Source organism: Rhinichthys klamathensis, unplaced genomic scaffold (genome assembly GCF_029890125.1).
Source record: "Rhinichthys klamathensis goyatoka isolate OS25496 unplaced genomic scaffold, OSU_Roscu_1.1 h1tg000095l_1, whole genome shotgun sequence".
NCBI lineage: Eukaryota > Metazoa > Chordata > Actinopteri > Cypriniformes > Leuciscidae > Rhinichthys > Rhinichthys klamathensis.
In genome coordinates, this window is record NW_026606634.1 from 664,688 (window position 1) to 686,558 (window position 21,871).

The 21,871-nt window shown below is 41.8% G+C and overlaps 2 protein-coding genes across 2 annotated transcripts in view; one reads left to right on the forward strand and one right to left on the reverse strand.

Moving 5' to 3' along the window:
• The window catches only part of suox (sulfite oxidase), a 137,058-nt gene extending 129,269 nt beyond the window's left edge, over window positions 1–7,789 (reverse strand). Inside the window, exon 1 of the mRNA XM_056252434.1 lies at window positions 7,786–7,789. The gene's annotated coding sequence lies outside the window, so the exon portion shown is untranslated. The remainder of the gene's footprint in view (window positions 1–7,785) is intronic.
• LOC130086221 (serine/threonine-protein phosphatase 6 regulatory ankyrin repeat subunit C-like) overlaps window positions 1–21,871 on the forward strand; it is a 45,319-nt gene that overhangs the window by 13,901 nt on the left and 9,547 nt on the right. Inside the window, exons 11-23 of the mRNA XM_056252429.1 lie at window positions 756–838; window positions 1,539–1,602; window positions 1,707–1,775; window positions 2,091–2,231; window positions 3,729–3,788; window positions 3,887–3,998; window positions 5,493–5,564; window positions 5,932–6,133; window positions 7,165–7,252; window positions 8,940–9,057; window positions 16,999–17,218; window positions 17,740–17,827; window positions 17,920–18,003. Coding sequence (XP_056108404.1) covers window positions 756–838; window positions 1,539–1,602; window positions 1,707–1,775; window positions 2,091–2,231; window positions 3,729–3,788; window positions 3,887–3,998; window positions 5,493–5,564; window positions 5,932–6,133; window positions 7,165–7,252; window positions 8,940–9,057; window positions 16,999–17,218; window positions 17,740–17,827; window positions 17,920–18,003 — 1,401 coding nt within the window. The remainder of the gene's footprint in view (window positions 1–755; window positions 839–1,538; window positions 1,603–1,706; window positions 1,776–2,090; window positions 2,232–3,728; window positions 3,789–3,886; window positions 3,999–5,492; window positions 5,565–5,931; window positions 6,134–7,164; window positions 7,253–8,939; window positions 9,058–16,998; window positions 17,219–17,739; window positions 17,828–17,919; window positions 18,004–21,871) is intronic.

Here is a 21,871-nt window from a genome sequence, read left to right on the forward strand (position 1 = left end):
TTTTAAAATTTGCAACTGAGTAACTAATTTAGTTACTTTTTGGAAGAAGTAACTAGTAACTGTACTAGTAAATGACTCAAAGACATGCTCAAATCTCCCGCAGAAAGAGTTACCAGTACCACTGGAATTAAAAACATTATTACAAGCTTACCGCTTTGAACCGAGCTACGGCAAGCAGAGAGTTTTGAACACTGGCTGGTTATGTACTTGCTCAAACATTTATTTTGGATAATTTTTAAACCAAAAAAGTTACGGACTGGAGCTTTAAGTATTGTAAAATGTAAATGTTTCTATAGAATGACTTGGAATGAATTTAAAGTAATTATTGGGTACCGTAATGTCAAGTCACCTTTATTTCTATAGCGCTTTGTTCAGTACAGATTGTTTTAAAGCAGCTTCACCGTGATCAACAGGAAAATGATGATTTAGTGATACAAACAGTAAAGCAGCTCTAAAAACTAAAAAGGGTCATTGTTCACTTCAGTGTTGATTCAGTTCCGTTGTAAAGATCATCAATGATTAAATTAGTTAAATTCGGCTATAAAGCAGCACTGCAGACAACAGTGCTGTCATCGTCCAGCTTAGTCCAGTTCTCATCCAGTCAAATCTATAATATTGTTGAATATTAAGTGTCCCCAACTAAGCCAGAGCACACATGTGATGGTTGGAATCATGTCATATATTCAGGTTATCTTGAGAATATGCTTAAAAAGTATTTAAATGCTAATCTAATAACATTTACAATAACTGTACAGGCGAGGCATTAATGGGATGACTCCGTTGCACTTGGCGGTGTTTTACGGATTTTCAGACTGTTGTGGAAAGTTACTCTCCTCAGGTAAAAGTCATACACATACACAGTGTCTAGTAGGGGACATTTACATTATTCATTTTGCAGATGCTTGAATCCTAAATTATGTAAATGCATAATGATTATCCCATTTCCTTGAGATTTAACCAGATGTACACTACCGTTCAAAAGTTTGGGGTCGGTACGATTTTAAATACTTTTAAAAGAATTCTCTTCTGCTAACCATGGCTGCGCTTATTTGATTAAAAATACAACAAAAATCAGTTATAGTATTAAATATTATTCCAGTGTAAATCAGCTGTTTTCTGTGTGAATATATAGTAAAGTGTAATTTATTCCTGTGATCAAAGCTGAATTTTCAGCATCACCAGTGTCAGTGTCTTCAGTGTCAAATGATCCTTCACAAATCAGTATAATATGAGGATTTGATGCTCAAGAAACATTTATTATTATTATCAATGTTGAAACAGTTGTTGGTCTGTCAGTTGTACAGTTTTTTTTTTTTGGATTCTTTGATGAATAGGAAGTTCAAAAGACTTTTGTAACATTATAAATGTCTTTACTGTCACTTTCGATCAAATTAATTATTCCTTGATAAATAAAAGTATTGATTTCTTTCCTCCAAAAAATAAAAATAAAATTCTCACTGACCCCAAACTTTTGAACAGTAGTGTATGTCAACTGTCTAGTACTGAATGCTTGTCTAACACACATTTACTGTCTGCAGGGTTTGACATAAACACACTGGACAGCCTGGGAAGGACATGTTTGCATATTGCTGCTTCAGGCGGGTACGCTAAACGGATACCATTTATGTGTTTTTCATAGTTTGTATGTCGTCATTTTTAATATAGTATTTTGGTATTCACCCCTTTTTCAATTTGTTCACTGACAGAAATGTTGAATGTCTTAAATTGCTGTTGAACAATGGTGCTGATTTGAGTAAAAAGGACAACTTTGGAAGGTAAACTCTTTATTTGTCAATAACAATAATTCTATTATACATTCACATTGTGAATCTTGTGTACATATTCACAAGTACGAGACCACTAGTGAAAATGCTTCTGTTAATTATACCATTACAAATTATATTTTGTAATTGCTACATGCACTAAAAATGGCTTGTTCAAAACCGGATGATTGGCATTATCCCATCCCCAGCATGGTTTAAGGATATTTCAGAGTGATTATGTACTTAAACCAGGGAATATGATCTTTTTAAAATGGTCAATGTCATAAATTAGAAAGATTGCAAAATTTCTCCTTTGATTCTTTGCAGGTCTCCATTGCACCACACATCAGTGAACGGCTCATATCTGTGTACAGTGGCTCTGGTGAAAGCTGGAGCTGATGTTGATGAACTGGATGTGAATGGATGCAGTCCTCTGCACTACGCAGCTGCTGCCCAAACCTCACACAGGTTTAACACTTATAACACTGCCAGACCCTTGCATTTTTCACTTTTTGTTATGTTGCCTTTAGGGCTGTAATCAACCAAAGAAAATCTTGGTCGACTGAAGTCCTGAAATTTCGACTAAAAATCGATGGGGGCGGAAAAAAACGTTAGATTAATTAGCTGCGCAGTACTTGTAGCCTTGTCCGCCTAAATGAATTATAAATAAACATAAAAACTAGTAGGCTATTTGCAGTATATTAAAGCGTTTTTGACCTAATTATTTTGCACTGAAATGACACACTCGAGTCTGTCGGCTCTGACAGCGTTGCATCATGTGTTATAGCCTATGATTTCCGAAAAAAGTACAACTAGTGATATCAGCACAAGAACTGTTGAGGAATATGCGACATAATTTAGACAATTGTTTTTGTCATATGTTATAATAACTGACAGACACTATCATGTCCTCACACAGAGCGAGGCTGAACACAGGAGCTCAGTTTCGTGGCTGAGACACGAATCGACTATTAACTTAAAGCTTTTACTCTTAAACACAAAAGGCACGTCCACTTTAATAAAAAAGTTATATTTATTAAACAAACCAGATCAAGACGAGAGCAGAAACGAAATAAAGTGCATAACTGAAAAATAAAGCATAGGCTCAAAACAAATACAAACAGTGGGCACAGTGCAATTGTGCATTAGGTTTAGGCTTTGGGTTGGGCTAATCCAAAACTAGTGAAAACAAGGGGGGTGTTCTGAAGACGGACTGTTACCTGTGAAACAGGGGTGCTCTGAAAACACCCCCATTAGCAGTTAGTGCTTTCCACCTGATGAAATTAACACAGCAAAAAATCGACCAATCAGAATTTTGGTCGAGCCAGAACATATCGACCAATAAGTCGACTAGTCGACTGGGAGATTACAGCCCTAGTTGCCTTGCTAAAATGCTTACATTTTTGTCACATTAATCTACACTCCATACTGTCACCATTATGTTCAGTTTGTTGTTATCATGGACTTTAAGTTTGCATTCACCAGTTTCTGTCTCCCTTTGTTCATTTTCCCGCCACTCCTTGGTTGTCATGGTTTCTGTCATTGAGTTCTTTTGTATCAGCTGTGTATCATTAATTACCTTGTTTGAGTTCCTATTTAAGGGTACGTTTGCATGACAACGGTATGCTTAAAACTGTTAAGTTTTTCCTATGAGTTTTCCGCGTACAGACGACACCATTATCAAAACGATTCCCATTCACACGGATCCGCGAAAAGAACTAAACTATGGATTGTAGAAGTAATACACATGTGCACAAAGTCATCATTTTCAGAGATTTGCGTTTTTGTTGTTTACACGGAGACTTGCGCTTTGAAACCCGTTTTCAAAAGTCTGCGTTTTCAGCCACCCAAAAACGCCGTTGTCTTGTAAATGAACGTATGTGAGTTATGTATATACCAATAGCAATTGATATTTATTTATTCGACTAATTTCAGATATGACTTACCTTTGTTTTCTCCCTGTAGATTTGAGCAGAACTGTCCTGACAAAGAACCCAGCAGTGATCGTGACGAGGAGGCTCTGTGGTAAAGCACCCGTTTGGATTTGAAACTAAAATGACTGGCTGTAAATAAGCGTAAAACTACCTGACCCTTGTTTATGTGTTGTGTGTTTGTTCGTACAGGTGTTTGGAGTTTCTTTTGCATAGCGGTTCTGATCCAACGCTGCGTGACAGTAAAGGCTTCAGTCCAGTCCACTACGCAGCGGCCCGTGGAGACAAACACAACCTAAAACTGGTAAATCACAAATGTTAAGAAAACCAAAAGATTTGCCAATACTCATATCATGTCATATATTATGGGACATGTGAGTAGAATCTGTATTTCAGTTGGATTAAGTTTGATGTTTTTACTCCTGCTAATTCTGTCTAGTGGAAAACAACTGAATTATATTACTCATATCAGAATATATATATATATATATATATATATATATATATATACAAACAACTGAATTATATTACTCATATCAGAATATATATATATATATATATATATATATATATATATATATACAAACAACTGAATTATATTACTCATATCAGAATATATATATATATATATATATATATATATATACAAACAACTGAATTATATTACTCATATCAGAATATATATATATATATATATATACAAACAACTGAATTATATTACTCATATCAGAATATATATATACAAACAACTGAATTATATTACTCATATCAGAATATATATATATATATATATATATATATACACAAACAACTGAATTATATTACTCATATCAGAATATATATATATATATATACAAAAAACTGAATTATATTACTCATATCAGAATATATATATATATATATATATACACAAACAACTGAATTATATTACTCATATCAGAATATATATATATATATATACCGGTATATATACTAACAACTGAATTATATTACTCATATCAGAATATATATACAAACAACTGAATTATATTCATATTAGTAATATAATTCAGTTGTTTATATTTGTGCACATAAGCCATTAAATGGCATTGCATTATATAACAAATAAACTAAATATGCATATAGATAATAGATATACATTTTAATTTCATGCCGACTTTAAAGAAAGCGGCATTTATTTTAAATAAATATGGCGCAAACACATTTTCAGGCTAACCCTTTCACAAAAAGAAATTTGCTAGGTTTGAAATGATAAAAATAGATATGGTGTTAAAATGTTGGAAGTAAACAAGTATTGTTTCTTTAAATACAAAAAATATTGAGATACATTGTTGTCAAACTTGAGGAGAACTGACCGGCTTGACTTGGTTTGGCATTTTAAAGTTAGTTCTGAGAAAATCTCTTGCATAATTTGTTTGCTAATGTCACTTTATTTAGTTTTTTGTTATATAATGCATTAACATTCACAAATAGTCAATTAAGCACCCAAAATACTTTGAGGAAATGTTGTGGTACCTTATACTGTATGTAGAATAGTGGTTAAACTTTATTTTAAGGTGTCATTGTTACAGTGTAATTAAGTACTGAGTAATATTAATTCACAACATATAGGGTTAGGGTTTGTTTGAGGGTTAGTTGCATGTGTAATTATGCATAATTTACTGTTATTATTGCATAAAGTACATGTCACATTTGTAACAAGGACACTGTAATATAAAGTGTTACCGAATAGCCCACTCTTTATTTTTATCTCGTATGTCACTTTGAGTGAACAAGCATTGTATTTTTTTTTTATTAGCTAATAGAAATGTCTTTCAAATGTGTGGAAGATCTGGAGAGTTGCATTCCTGTGAGCCCTTTACACTTAGCGGTGAGTATTCAGTCTCTAGTCTTGTCTCTCTCTCTCTCTCTCTCTCTCTCTCTCTCTCTCTCTCTCTCTCTCTCTCTCTCTCTCTCTCTCTCTCTCTCTCTCTCTCTCTCTCTCTCTCTCTCTCTCTCTCTCTCTCTCTCTCTCTCTCTCTCTCTCTCTCTCTCTCTCTCTCTCTAATGAAGTCAGTATTACAATTTTAATGTGAGTTAAATTAACTGAAATTCGAATAAATGCTACAAGTGCATTTGTTTTTTAACTAGAAAAGGTAAGTTTGGCAAAACCTTGTTTGAAAATTGGCATTGTTTGAAAGAATTATCCAATTGCCTGTTAAGTTATGAATTTTGTCCTGGTCAATTGTTTCTGTCAGGCGTATAACGGTCACACTGAAGCTCTTCAGGTGCTCTCTGAAACACTGGTGAATGTGGACTTGCAAGATTCGAGGGGTCATACGGCGGTGTATTTGGCGGCTCTGAGAGGTCACGACCCCTGTGTGGAGCTGCTGCTGCTTCAGGGCGCCTCATACGCCATCAGGGAGCACATCCACAGGTGGACACCCCTACACGCTTCAGGTGTGTACGCAAATTAACATATGAAGAATTCGTTCAATGCTTGGTCTAAGTTGATTTAAGCCTAAATAATTGCTGTGGTGGGACGGTGCAAACTATAAATTTATGTAAGTAAGTAATAATTGATGACGGGCCATTAAATTATTAGAAAAATAATGCACACTCGAGGTGGTAATGCGGCAACAACGGAGAAACGGAGTTACACCTCAGGTGTGCATTATTTTTATAATAATTCAACAGCCCAGAGTCAATTGTTCTGCTTATACTTTGGTTACCTCACCTCAAGACATTGTTCAGATGATGTATTTCAAGACATTTGTCAGGTTTTTGTCTTTAAAACGTTCTTGTGTGTGGGATTAATTTCTTACGCATCTCATCCCAAGCGTCCGTTGCTAATTCCAAAACATAATTTTAGAGCTAGTAACGAAGGCTTGAGCCACTGATAGCAGACTAATGTAGTTATTAATGCAGTTATCAGAGAGAAAGAGAGAGAGAGAGAGAGAGAAGTGTGTGTGAATTACCTGAGTCTGTGTGTCTCTCAACTGTGTTTGGCAGCAGCGTCATGTAGCTTTTAAATTACTAAACTATTTTACTGATAAAATCTTCATAGCAGCGCTGAAAACACACGAGTGTGTGTCCATACTGTATATGTCCATTTGAGTGTGAGAGAGAGAAGATATGTGCTTTTCCATAATAACCAATACATTCATAATACATAATACAACGTCATTTTTTGGGGGAAAAACTTGGACTTTTTGGACTTGGACTAAAAATGTGTCGTTTTTATTCTATTTACAATACTTATTTGCTCGGTCAGTGTCGTTGTGTGTTTTGCTTCTGTAGACTGTAAAGACCTTTGAAATAACTGAAATCATTTGGCGAAGTGATGCGGTCCAGACCTGCCTGGAACTACTTTAGCCGTGCGTTTACCTTAAAATAATTGCACACCTTAGAGCGTTCGTCAACCAATCAGATTCAAGCGTTCAACGGCCCTGTAGTATAACTAAATTTAATCTATTGATTTATTTTCATAGCTGCCAATGGCCATACTGACTGCCTGCTCATGCTGTTGAAAAGAGCTGAAAAAGATGACATAATTGACGTCATGGACATACATGGACAGTAAGTGCCATTTCAACATTCATGTCAATGATAACATGATCATGCAATGCATTTACATGTTTTAAAATTAAGCAGAGAGTCTGTCAAGGTTGTTAACAAGTTAGAAAATATGAGTAGCCTCTTTCTCACTCATTTAATGCAGCCATGTTTCGGTGAAAACAAAAAGCGTGTTCTGTGTTTCCATGCGAAGCCTGAGGAAGTCCACAACATCCAACTTGGACTGTGGCACCACCAGAAGGTCAACATTTTTACCTCATCAGCAGTTCATTTGCCACATATTTGTGCTGAAACTGCTCAGAGTGTTAGTGGGTTGATTCATCTTCCTCAGCCGTTGCTCCTCTTCCTCTTCAAGAACACAGTTGTGTGTTATTTTCATAGACTCAGTCTTTCTAGCGATGTGCTTGAAAGGCTTTTGCTGGTCTGTCTTGGGGAACTTGTCACCCACAGTGTCAAACTCTGGCGTGTTCCTCTCAATAAGAATGGGTTAGTTAGGTTAATAAGGGTTGGGTTACAGTTACTGGTACAGTTAACAGTGTAACTACAAATGTTAATTAAATGCAAGTACTTTAACCCTTTATGGTACGAAGCTGCCATATGGCAACAATTCATTTCTACTCATTTCCATGTTATTCAGAAAAAAACAAACAATATTTTGCACTATGGGAATTAAAAGGGCAGACCTTAAGGTAGCCAATGATGTGCTGTTTTTAAGTCACATGACATTTAAATGTCCCTCCGAAACTCTCTTTCCCACTGTCACTCTCTCACGGAAGACACCTGTTGAAGTGTCCAGAAATTGCTCTATTAACCTCATTTATAAACACTTCTTCTAAAAGGGGATTTTTGATAAGTAATTTAGATATTTTTATTCACAAATCAACTTTGTCTAGTTTTACTGTAAATTGAGAAAATATCCATGTTTCCATATGGCATCACTGTACCACAGTGGAATTGCAGTAATGTATTTCCCCATTGGGATTTTTTTTTATAGATGGTAGCATCAACAATATGATTGCAGTTATTTATTTGTTTAGTGTTTAATGTAGTATAGTTGTATTTATGTATAAATAACGAAATGATTTCTTCTTTTCAGAAAATTAATACAGCAATATTTTACAGAAAGGGCAATAGGAAGAGTGCAGAGTTAGCTCGTCCATGTGATGAGAGTAAGAGCGAGTTAGGCAAATGATAGGGATCTACTTATTTTTGGTTTGCATGAGTTCTATTAATCTAATATATGCATTTAAATAGAAAAGAAAATCGTAATTTTATAGAAAAACTATTTTTTGACCACTTTCCATTGTGATACAGCTTTGCCATAAAGCAACGTTTCCCTAAGTTTTTTTAAAGCTATTTTATGGAACAAATTGCATACCATAGAGGGTTACATCTTACATGTAATTACAATGCACCAGTATGTATGTACAAAATTGTGTCACATGGTTAAGTACCCAAATTAAGTGACCCAAATTACAATTACAGTGCTGTAAATACTGCATTGCACACTCAAGCTCATTCTTCTCTATGATGACAAAGTTCAGTAATATGCCTGATCAGAATGTGGTGGGAATTTAGACGCATTAATATGTTATATTGTTTCCCCCCATCTTTCTCTTTCTCTCTCTGTTTCCTTTTTTGCATTGTTTAAAGTATTGCTATTGTAAGCATAGTTTGGTGGTATCTGTAGGACTCCACTGATGTTGGCCACACTGGGCGGTCACGTTGACTGTGTCCACATGCTGCTCGAGAGAGGAAGTAAACCAGACACTGGAGACCGGAGAAGCCGCACTGCTTTACATCGCGCAGTGAGTTTATGTACTGTGTGTATGTATGCATGCATGTGTTTGGTTTGTGTATCTGAATATTTACACATTATCAGGCTGGAATTAGTCAATATCAGTCTTGATTTAGTTTTTGGGCTCTACTAGAACAGGTTTTCATGTTTGAATGTTCAAAAAAGCCTTATTTTTCACAAATTTAATATTGTTGCAGCTCGTCTCTCCCCAGTGTGTCAGTAACGCTCTGGGGTGCATTTCCCGTTTAACGACTTAACTCGCTGATTAAAGGGTTATTTCACCCAAAAATGAAAATTCTGTCAGTATTTACTCGCCCTCATGTTGTTCCAACCCCGTAAGACCTTCGTTCATCTTCGGAACACAGATTAAGATATTTTTGATGAAATCTGAGAGCTGGATCACTCCTCCATAGGCTTCTTCAGGGATTGAACTGGCCGGCCTCGAAAAGTTATTAAAGACATCGTTAAAATAGTCCAAGTGACTACAGTGGCTCAACCTTAAGTTTATCAAGCGACGAGAATACTTTTTGTGCGCAAAAACAAACAAAAATAACGACTTTATTTCAAATATTCATTTCCTTCTCTGTGGGCCTTAAGTCAGTTCACTAGTGTAACAGCGTACGCTTCTGTTGTTGTACGTCACGCGTATCACGCACATGACCAGCGTCGGCCAATAGTGAGCCTACGTGTGACGTAGCTCTACGGAATCACACTACGTTAACTGACTAGAGGCCCAAAGAGAAGGAAATGAATAGTTGAAATAAGTCGTTATTTATGTTTGTTTTTGCGCACAAAAAGTATTCTCGTCGGATGATATATTTTAGATTGAGCCATTGTAGTCACTTGGACTATTTTAACGATGTCTTTAATAACTTTTCGATAACTTATCAAAAATCCCCTTTTAGAAGAGATGTTTATAAATGAGGTTAATAGAGCAATTTCTGGACACTTCAACAGGTGTCTTCCGTGAGAGAGTGACAGTGGGAAAGAGAGTTTCGGAGGGACATTTAAATGTCATGTGACTTAAAAACAGCACATCATTGGCTACCTTAAGGTCTGCCCTTTTAATTCCCATAGTGCAAAATATTGTTTTTTTTTTTCTGAATAACATGGAAATGAGTAGAAATGAATTGTTGCCATATGGCAGCTTCGTACCATAAAGGGTTAAAGTACTTGCATTTAATTAACATTTGTAGTTACACTGTACAACTACACTGTAGTTACACCACACTCACTCCCCGAAGAAGCCTATGGACTAGTATGAAGGAGTGATCCAGCTCTCAGATTTCATCAAAAATATTTTAATTCGTGTTCCGAAGATGAACGAAGGGGGTTGAAGCAACATGAAGGTGAGTAAATACTGACAGAATTTTCATTTTTGGGTGAACTTGCGGAAATTGTAGTAAATCGCAAGAGACAACTTCTCACATTGAGCACACGAATGCGTGTGTCGTTTATTATTGAAAACAAAAACACTCAACTCCAAAATGGCGCTGACTAGCGTCTCACGTCATCACGCACACAGAACATTTTAAAGGGACCACGATCCCTGAACAACAGGGAGGAACAATGCCAAGAACAAAGGTGAATTATGTATGTCAAAGTCACTACACACGTCCCCCCAGAATTCACCATATCAGGAGAACCAAACAGTCAACGGGGAGGTGGGCGTATCAACCTGCCACAACGGCTGCGCTGCACGGAAGGAGTAGGAGACCGCACTGCAGCCGGCAACCCGCCCTGGCACGGGTGTGGGACATGGAGTGTGGGAGGCTTGGGAGGGAGGGGAGCAAGGGGTGGGGGCAGAGCAGGAGGCCGTCCGCGCCGTGGGACCTGGGCCAGGTCAATGGGCCTGGCCACGTCCAAGTGAGCCGGTTTGAGGCGGTCAATGGAGAGTCGCTCCGGTTTCCCGCCCCTGTCCACCACAAAATGTTTGTCCCCCTTCTCCAGAACCTGAAATGGGCCCTCGTAGGGCGGACATAGAGGTCCCCTGTGGGCATCATGGCGAATGAAAACTTAGTCAGCCGTCTGAAGTCCAACGGGTATGTGTGACTGAGGAAGGCCGTGATGGGAAGTAGGGACAGGTGCGAAAAGCCTCGCATTGTCCAGTAGAGTGGACCGCTGAAAAGTAGCAGACCAGGGAACCGTGGTGCTAGGGACAAAATCCCCTGGTACCCGCAGTGGCTGTCCATAAACCAACTCCGCGGATGAGGACTGAAGGTCCTCATTTGGCGCGGTCCTGATGCCCAGCATCACCCACGGGAGCTTGTCGACCCAGTTGCTGTCTTTGAGGCCAGCGCGCAGGGCAGCCTTCATTGACCTATGAAAACGTTCACAGAGTCCGTTAGCTTGCGGGTGATATGCGGTCGTACGGTGGAGGTTCACTCCGAGGCTTTGTGCGACAGCGGCCCACAGCTCAGAAGTAAACTGTGCGCCTCGGTCAGAGGAAATGTCCGAAGGAGTGCCGAAACGTGCAACCCAGGTGCCAATAAATGCCCGTGTCATTTCGGAAGACGTCACTGACGTCAAAGGCACAGCCTCGGGCCAGCGGGTGGTCCTGTCAACCATGGTGAACAAATATGTGAAACCGTGAGAGGAGGGCAGAGGACCAACCAGGTCCACGTTTACATGGTCAAAACGTCTTTCCGGAACCGAGAAAGACCCTAACGGGGCTTTAGTGTGGCGATGGACTTTGGCCCGTTGGCATTCAACACAGGTGTTAGACCAATCCCTAACGTCCTTCTTGAGGCCGTGCCAAACAAACTTCCCTGCCACCAGTCTCTGTGACGCTTTCGTACCCGGGTGGGAGAGACCATGGACGGCATCAAAAACTTGTCGCCTCCATCCCGAGGGAACGACCGGCCGAGGACTACCTGTGGAGATGTCACACTGGAGCTTGGTGCCGGCATCGCCAAAAACCATGTCCTCGAGCTGCAACCCTGTAGCCGAGGTCCTCAGGAGTTGCACATCTGGGTCTGTGGCCTGAGTCGCTGCCATGCGGTCGTAATCCAAACCCAGGTGGACTGCCCCAGCCACAGCCCGTGATAGGCAGTCCGCCACTCGGTTGGTCTTACCGGCGACGTGCTGCAAGTCCGTGGTGAACTCAGAAATGTAGGACAGATGACGTTGCTGGCGGGCGGACCACGGTTCAGCCACCTTGGCCATGGCAAAAGTCAACGGCTTGTGGTCCACAAAAGCGGTGAAATGTCGGCCCTCCAGCAGGGAACGAAAGTGTCGGATAGCGAGGTAGAGACCCAGCAACTCCCGGTCGAATGTGCTGTACTTCCGCTCACAGGGGCGCAGCTGACGGCTAAAGAAAGCCAGCGGCTGCCAGTGGCGGCGTTAGCTAGGGCTGTCTTAGTGGCAGCAAAAGTCCTGTCTCTACTCTCATTCCAGGATACAGCGTGCTTGGGTTTACCCTTCAAGGCCTCATGCAAAGGCTGCATGAGCTGAGCGGCTCGAGGGATGAAACGGTGGTAAAAATCTACCATGCCGAGGAACTCCTGCAGGGATTTGACAGTGAGAGGGCGCGGGAACTGTGCGACCGCCTCCACCTTTGACGGGAGGGGGACTGCCCCGTCCTTAGTGACTCTGTGTCCTAGGAAGTCGATGTTGGTCAAGCCGAACTGGCATTTGGCGGGGTTGACAATCAGTCCATGCTGGCTAAGCCGCTCGAAAAGGGTTTGGAGGTGCGCGAGGTGCTGAGACTTGGACGTGCTGAGTCCATGAGTCGTTGAAAAGATTGGGCGGCGTTTTTAAGGCCGAACGGCATGCGCAGGAACTCAAACAAACCAAACGGTGTGATCACTGCCGTTTTGGGAATGTCCAGTGGATGTACCGGAACCTGATGATAACCTCTAACAAGGTCCACCTTCGAAAAAATCACTTTGCCAGACAGGTGTGCTGAAAAATCCTGTATGTTCGGGACTGGGTATCGGTCAGGTGCCGTTGCCTCATTAAGCCGCCGGTAGTCGCCACACGGACGCCAACCGCCACCAGGTTTGGGGACGATATGAAGAGGCGATGCCCATGGGCTGTCGGATCTGCGGACTATTCCCAGGCGCTCCATGGTCGCAAACTCAGCCTTTGCAACGGCAAGCTTGGTCGGGTCGAGGCGCCGAGCACGGGCATAGACGGGCGGACCAGTAGTGGCGAGATGATGCTCCGCACCATGCTTCACGGCAGATGCAGAGAAAGTGGGCTGAGTGAGAGCTGGGAACCTGACAAGCAGACGGTGGAAATCATCAGAAACTAAAAGCATGCTAGACAGTCGTATGGAGTCGGGCCCGCTGAGCGTGCATGTATAAGAGCAAAACGTGACGGCGTCAATCAGGCGGCGGTTCTTTACATCTACCAACAGTCCATGTGCACACAAAAAATCAGCACCGAGGAGGGGAACGGCCACCTTTGCTGTAACAAAGTTCCAGCCGAAGCGCTGTCCTCCGAAACACAATTCGACGTACCTTTGTCCATAAGTGCGGATGGGGCTTCCATTGGCAGCTTCCATAGGGGTGCCGTGGCTGTCAGTCACCATGTCCAAACGGGATGCAGGCAGGACGCTCCTCTGTGCTCCTGTGTCGCACAGAAAACGCCGTCCGGAGATGCTGTCATGGATGAAAAGCAGCCTGCCTACGCGGCCGACACTCATGGCCACTACTGAGCGCCGGCCCCTGCGTTTCCCGACCCGCCGAAACTGCATGGTAGGCGACATTTGTTAGCCTTAGTACCAAACTTCGCATGGTAAAAACACAAGCCTGAAGGTTGTTGGGGGCCAGAAGACTGCTGCCGCCGAGAAGTGTTAGCCGCGATAAAGGTGGAGTCGTCCCGTGTCACCGAAGCGATGTGCGCGGGAAAAAGCGCGGCCGCGCAATGTCCCTGACTCGCCAGGAAAAATTTATCAGCCTCTTCGGCCAGTCTCCGACAGTCAGTGATTGTGGTGTTGGCTAATGCAGCTCTCACTTGTAAAGGTAGCTGATGCAGGAAAATCTGTATAAAAAGAAAATCGGGTCTGTGCTCACCCAAAAGATCCAGCATATGATCCATGAGCTCGGACGGTTTGCTGTCACCCAATCCTTGAAGGGAGAAAAGCCTACCGGCTCTCTCAGCGTCCGTCAGTCCGAACGTTTTTAACAGGTGGGCTTTGAGTGCTGCATACTTCTCAGTTTCCGGAGGGTTTGTAAGAAGGCTCACCACTCTCGATGCTGTTGCATTACCGAGAGCCGACACAACGTAGTAATACTTTGTTGTATCCGCAGTGATCTCTCGTAACGCAAACTGCGCTTCAGTCTGGGCAAACCAAGCCGATGCCGACGATTCCCAGAATTCGGGGAGTTTGAGGGTGACAGCGTTCGTGGCCATGGTCGTGTTGGGTCACTGGATACGTCCAGCAGACTAATGTCGGGGTCACCAGTGTGGAAATTGTAGTAAATCGCAAGAGACAACTTCTCACATTGAGCACACGAATGCGTGTGTCGTTTATTATTGAAAACAAAAACACTCAACTCCAAAATGGCGCTGACTAGCGTCTCACGTCATCACGCATACAGAACATTTTAAAGGGACCACGATCCCTGAACAACAGTGAGGAACAATGCCAAGAACAAAGGTGAATTATGTATGTCAAAGTCACTACAAACTATCCCTTTAACTACCATAGTACGATACATCGTTGAAGAAATCAACAGGCTAGTCACGACTGTTTCCCAAAACCGTACTGTCGCAAATTAGTCGTTCAACCACGCTGGTTAATGATGTCACACACGTGGTGGAGTAATAACTACTTTTAATGAATCTGTTTGAGATCGAATTAATGCCAGATTTATTCTATAAATTATGGACATGACATCTGAGGACTATTTTTCTCAGTTGTTTTGCTTTATTTACAGATTCAATCATATGCTGGTTCTTACATTACTAGAGCACATGCGCACTATTCAAAAACTACGTTTTAAATCTCTTGACAAACTAAAAGACGTAAATTAAAATTTTAAATATTTGAAATGAAAGAAATAGATTGTACTGAATGTCAGCTTGCTTATTTTGCTCAAGATAAGGATATATTAAGTCCACGTCATGCAAACAAGAGAGCTGGTCGAGATCTGTCGTTCCAACCACACAACTTTGCGATGCTGTTTGCGAATGTTCGTTAGAACTATGGTTTCAGGAAACACGACTCGATGAACCACAGTATGCTGATAACGACAGAACTTGCGACCATAGTTGGCAAACTATTCTTTTGGGAAACGCACCCCTGTCTCGATGAAGCCCCTCCTTCTGAAAAGCACACTGTGCTCTGATTGGTCTGCTGGAGCAGTGTGTTGTGATTGGTCGAGCGCTTCGAGTGTGTTTGGGAAATGTCCCGCCCCTTACCATAACCCCCAGTTTCAACACACTACTAACTAACTCAACCAGGCCCCGCCCCTTTATTCTGCGTATGAATTATTTAAATGAGGAATGTATATTGTGACGTTCCCGGAAGAAAACTCAAGACTACAATGAAGTTCAGATTCAGAAACAGTGACACTGATATAGAGAATAACTCCCGCTGGAGGGACATTACACTGTAAAGAAAGATGAACATGTAAAAAAGGATAATAGGTCGTTTTAAGGAGTGTTGGCAGAGCGCCTGATTCTGCAAAAGGGAATCATATTTCTTGGTCTTTACACCGCCCTGCATGCAAACCAATCATTGCAACTAACTAATCCTACGAGATACGCTTTCCATTTTAGTCCTTCTGTTTCACATTTGGCAAACATGCATTGCGGGTTGAAATCATATCCGAAATTAGCTTAGCTGGACACTTGGGCTTCAATGTGGTGAAGATGTCAGCAGATCTAAGCTCTATAGTGAGGACGGTTCAACACATGGGGCCTAATTATAGGAGTCATTGGGCGTGCAAAGGCTCCCTTTACACCTGTGTTTTCCGTGATCGGATTTACGATCGAATCTCACTGAGATTCACACAGTAAGTGACTGTGAACTGTGAACTTGAAGCCTATTCAGAGGTGGTCTGGGATGGATTTAATGAAGGTATATTTGCAGTGCCTTTTCGTTATAGAGATTCAGCTTTGAATGAATGAGGTTTTATTCTGCTCTCACAATGTGAAGGAGAACACTCTGCTTCTGTAATTTACACACCTGCTTCAATCCACAATATACGATTATCAATCAAATTATTTCACTTGGAATCTTGTTTCTCACATTTCTCTTTCCACACAGAGCAACTTTTTAAATTCATAAATATGAGTTTATGAAAAATCACAATCACTTTGTTCCACTAAAATGTGTTTTGCCTTGTTGCTTGAATTCACAGCAGAAGCAGTTATTTAAACTTTTTGCTTTTTGGACAGGATTTTGTAGGGCTGGACTTGATTTTGTCCATTGGGAATTGATTGGATGGCTCTCTAACCCAGAATACATGTGGTTACTGAGCGGACAGCTGTCACTGAGTGTTGTGTTACATTTTGGTCCACACTTAAGGGTGAAAAAACCCCAATTCATGTCTTGGGACATATTTTATCTTCTCTCAGTGTGTGTGTGTGTGTGTGTGTGTGTGTGTGTGTGTGTGTGTGTAAACAACTATTTTTCGTCATCAAATTACATCAGCATTTTGTTGACCAAATGTTCATAATGGGTGAAATGCTCAATTTCGATGGCAGCTCAGATAACTTTTGCATTCATTATGGGCACAATTTGGAGTTTCTTTTAGTGCTACACTGAAAAAAAAATTGTAGAAACAAATTTCACTCAGAAATGGTAACATTATTTAACAATTAAATGCTGTTTTCTTGTAAAACATACTCCAATTGTCTATTTTATTTTGAACTTTAAAAAAAACTACTTTTTTTATAGTGTAGTACAAAATGAAACTAAGAATACCACAAGCTCTTGAAAATGATTATGCAATGCGAGTAAAGCAAACTGAATGTCAGTGTCCTCTGTGTGTTTCAGGCAGTTGTTGGGAATGAGGAGTGTGTGTCCGCACTGCTGGTGCATGGAGCCTTCGCTCTGTGCCGGGACGCTCATGGCAGAAGCCCTTTGCATTTGGCTTCCTCTTGTGGTCATGCGGGACTATTGCGGCCCTTACTGGATGCAGCGTCACTTTCAGACCCCCTTGACTCTCTGCTAGACTACAGTGCTTACACACCCACTCACTGCGCTGCTTACCATGGTAAAATCCCATTCTATAACCTTTAAGAAATACTAGAGCAATGGAGAAACATCAGTTGAGATTTATATCAATCAATGACAAATCTTTCATTTTCTACCTAAAATTAAAGTTGGCATGAAACGGAATGTGCTATTGTCTTTTCTTTCCTATTGTGACGTATACGAAAGTGAAGCGCTTCTGTAACAAGAACAAATGTGGGCGGGGCTTGAATTTGTCTGAGGAACTGATTGGATGGTTGTGGTTTGCTATTGGCTGATCTCATGTGAGTGACAGGTTATAGCCCCGCCCTCGTCATCAGAGAAGAAAAGATGCTGCAAGAGGGAGGGGAAGTTATTTTAATCAAAGATTATGAAGGCACATGAATTTAAAAATAACAATAATGATGTGCACGGATAAATCATTAATAAGAAATACTGCAATATTCCATAAAAAACAAGAATTGTCTAATTTGATTTCATGGTGAGTTTAAAGAAACATACTGTATTTACAAGTCATGTAAAAGTTTTTTTTTTTACACACAGGGCACAATGACTGTCTCGAAGTTTTACTTGAATATAGACCATCAAGCTTCCAGGAAGGAAATGCCTTCACACCATTGCACTGTGCACTGTGAGCGAACCTCTCCTGTCCATCTTCAGAAGCTTTCTGTTCAAAACACACATATTTCATGATGAGAACATTTCCTGTTTCTTCCTCCACAGAATCACTGGTCACGATGGTGCCGCTCAACTGCTTGTTGAAACTATAGGACCAAAGATCATGAACCTCAGAGATGCCAAAGGAAGGTGTGTGTGTGTGTGTGTCTGTTATAGTATAGTTAATATAGTTAGAGAGAGAAACTTGAATGGTTTACAGTGGGTCACAAACCACTTAGGATAAACAAGGGTCTCTTTTTAAAAGCTACTGTCAAAAAGCCACCGATATTTCAGAAAGATTATTATTATTCTAGGGCTGTTTTCGACTAAGGATTTTCATAGTCGAATCTGATTCGTGAATTTGCCGTAGTCGACTGATAGTCTAACCTTTTTTTTTTTTCTTTTTTTTTGATAGCTGCTAGATTTTTTCCATTTCAAACAAAAGAGCTAAAAAAAAACTAAAAGAAAAACATGGTGTGTAACAAATACCTTTTATTCATTTAAAGCCAGATGAACAAAACATATCACACATAGGCTATATCAAACATCAGAAAAGTTCACATAAAATAGGAACAAATTGGCTTCAAAAACAACAACGTGCCAAAACATGCTTTGTTTAAAATAAATCACACACAGTTAACAAAACCTTAAAGGGGTCATATAATGCCATTTTTGTACAAGCTAATATGATTCTTTAGGGTCTAAATTAAAAGTTTGTAATATACTTTAATTAAAAATTCTCATTAGTATTGTAAGAAAACACTTATTTTACCTGGTCAAAAACAGCTCTGTTTTCAGCACGCCGTTTCAGTGCATATGCCTTTAAATGATCATGAGCTGCGCTCACTCCGCCCCTCTGTTCTGCGCATACACCGTTTATAACACAATAACACAATAACCATAACGCGTTGTTCAGTATAAACGTGGAATTATGAATTATATTGAGAACGTCATATATAGAAAACATGCCGTAATGTACCCTGAGTGTAAACCTTAGACGCATTCATTGTGAAGCGTGCAGCTAGCGATTTGCAAAGATTAATATATTAATATAAAGTTTAATAAAACGTTTCACTCACTTCCGTTCTTCTGGAGGTTCAGCAGGAACACGAATATCTGGTACCGATCCTTTATTCAGGAGCAGCTTCTTAGCAAATCCAGCTTTATACTGACCCTCGTTTATAAAGCAGTCTGGTGTGTGAAATGATTCGCGCAACCATGAGAGCATTGACGTTGCTCGTGTGGAATATTCCCTTCGAAAACAAAACTCAGCCACTGCGTCTTCAGCGGTTCGGATTCAGGAACATTAAAATGACTGTGTTCGTTATTACACCCAAGAACAGAACACCACAATCGCTTAGACACCATTCTGCTCATAGACAGTGCTCCGGCACATCAACAATGACCGCGCCGGTCCGCGCCGCGCAGACTATGATTGACAGCTACCTCATGTGCGAGGGCGGGTCTGTGTTGAAACGCTCCCGTCAATCAACAATCGTGGGAGGGGCTTCCGTTTTATTGACGTCACAAAAACGAACGGCTCGATTTGAGGCAGGGGAAAACATATAAGGAGATTAAAACAAAACCACTGGATGGATTTTTATCATTATATGATGTTTGTGTACAGGCACTGCCAACACACATTTCAGTACTATCAACTTGTAAAAGTGCATGTACCATTATATGACCCCTTTAACAAAAAAACATTGCGCAAAAAGACGCGCAAACTGCATGCCGGTGCGGTGAGACGTAGCCTACACGCTCGGGCAGATTCGGCTTGAAGTCGTTCATCCTCGGATGCGGCGTTACGTGCGCCGTTACAAAAAAAGCTGTGCACACAGCCAAGCGAAATGGGGTCTTGCCGGTCTTGCGCACCCAACGCGTCATATTTTGCCGTGCGCACCTTCGCGCTCGTTCGGACGCGTCGAGTATAAACGCTAGTTACGTATGTAACTGTGGTTCTGTGAATTCCGGATGACCGCCAGAGGCAGTGCAAAGCACTAGTGGATAATCGCTGCGCCAGCTAGATAGATCGAGAAGAATATAACAACAAAGTCACGTCATGACGCAGACCGAGACGCGAGGATATAACCCACAGCGACTCGGTGCCCAGCCTCAGAATGCTTTCTCGCGCATTCCGAGTGACGAGGGACTCTGGCGGTCATCCGGAATTCACAGAACCACAGTTACATACGTAACTAGCGTTCTGTTTCATTGCTACTGACCGCCAGAGGCAGTGCAAAGCACTAGTGGATGACGCATACCAACACGGTCATGAGGAATGCCACCCACCTGCAAACATCAGGGTTGCTCCAGAAGGACTGCAGAGCTCACATCATGGGAAGCAGCCACGTTAACCTTGTAGAACCGCGCGAAGGTGCATGGAGAAGACCAGGTAGCAGCTTCGCAGACATCCGCCAAGGGAACTCCCCGTAAAGTGGCCCAAGACGAAGACACGGCCCTAGTGGAGTGACAAGTAACACCCACTGGTAAGGGCTGATGAGATTTATTATACGCCAACTTTATCGTCTCAACAATCCAGCGTGATAATCTCTGTTTGGACAAAGGTGCACCCTTGTGTACCTCACCATAACAAACAAACAACTGATCCGTCTGTCTAAAAGAAGCGGTAGACTTAACATACAGCTAACGGCTCAAATGGTGGTGTACAAAGGGACTCTAGAACAAGCGGTAAGTCCCACACAGGAAAGGGAGTAGAACGAACGGGCTTTAAACGCCTCAGAAAACTACAAACAAGGTTATGAGACCCAAGGGAAGCACCAGCAACCGGGTCATGATAAGCAGATATGGCAGTAACATAAACTTTTAAAGTGGAGGCCGCCCTGTTGTCAACAAATAGATGCTGCAGGAAACTCAAAACTGTCGGCACAGTACAGTGAACTGGGTCAATTCCTTGATCCCCACACCAAGAAGAAAATATTCTCCAATGAGCAGCATAAAGTTGTCATGTCGAAGGAGCCCTAGCGTTGCCGATAGTGTTCACTACTGCTGGTTCACAATCCATTAACTGTGATCTGGACCCAAGGGCCAAACCCAGAGCTGAAGACGAGTTGGATCTGGGTGCCAAACACGGCCGTGCATCTGAGAAAGAAGGTCCCGTCTGGTGGGAAGCTGCCATGGTTCGCCTTGTAACAGACTCAGAAGGAGAGGAAACCATAGCCTGGATGGCCATCGAGGTGCCACTAAAAGCACCCTGTGCTTGTATAGGAATATACGATGTAATGTTTCCCACAGAAGTGGAAATGGAGGGAACGCATACAACAGGCAACTCGGCCACTTGTGGGCTAATGCATCCTGTCCCAATGGGCTGGACGTCTCGGTTCTCGCAAACCACCAGCAGCAATGAGTGGTCATTACCGATGCAAACAGGTCGACCTCTGCCTTGCCAAACCGTCGCCAAATCAACTGTACTACATCCGGGTGAAGTCTCCATTCCCCGGGAGCAGCAGATCCCTGGACAGAGCATCCGCCACTTGATTGTCCAATCCCGGAAGATGAACTGCCCTTAATGAGGCCAGCCGGCCCTAAGACCATGTGAGGATCTTGCGAGTTAGCAGTAAAGACGCAAGAGACCTGGTGCCGCCCTGATGATTCAAATGAAAGACCGTCGACGTGTTGTCGGACCGGACAAGCACATGACGACCCATCAGGTTTGGTAAGAAGTGTTGTAGAGCTAAGTACACTGCCTTCAGCTCAAGGACGTTGATATGTTCTAAGGCCTCCCTGGGTGACCAGTGACCACCAATTCCCCTCTGGTTCCACGTTGCCCCCCATCCTGTTAGTGAAGCATCGGTCGTGATCACTTCCCGACGGGAGGACACCACCCCTAGAGGCACACCGGCTTTCAGAAATGTTACCTTTTTCCTGGGTTTCAATGCACGGACACAGGCAGGCGAAACGACAATCATGCGATGGTGATGTCTCGCTGAATCTAGCCCTAAGCTGTTGCTCCACCTCTGAAGAGGCCTGAGGTGAAGCAAGCCCAAGGGGATCACAG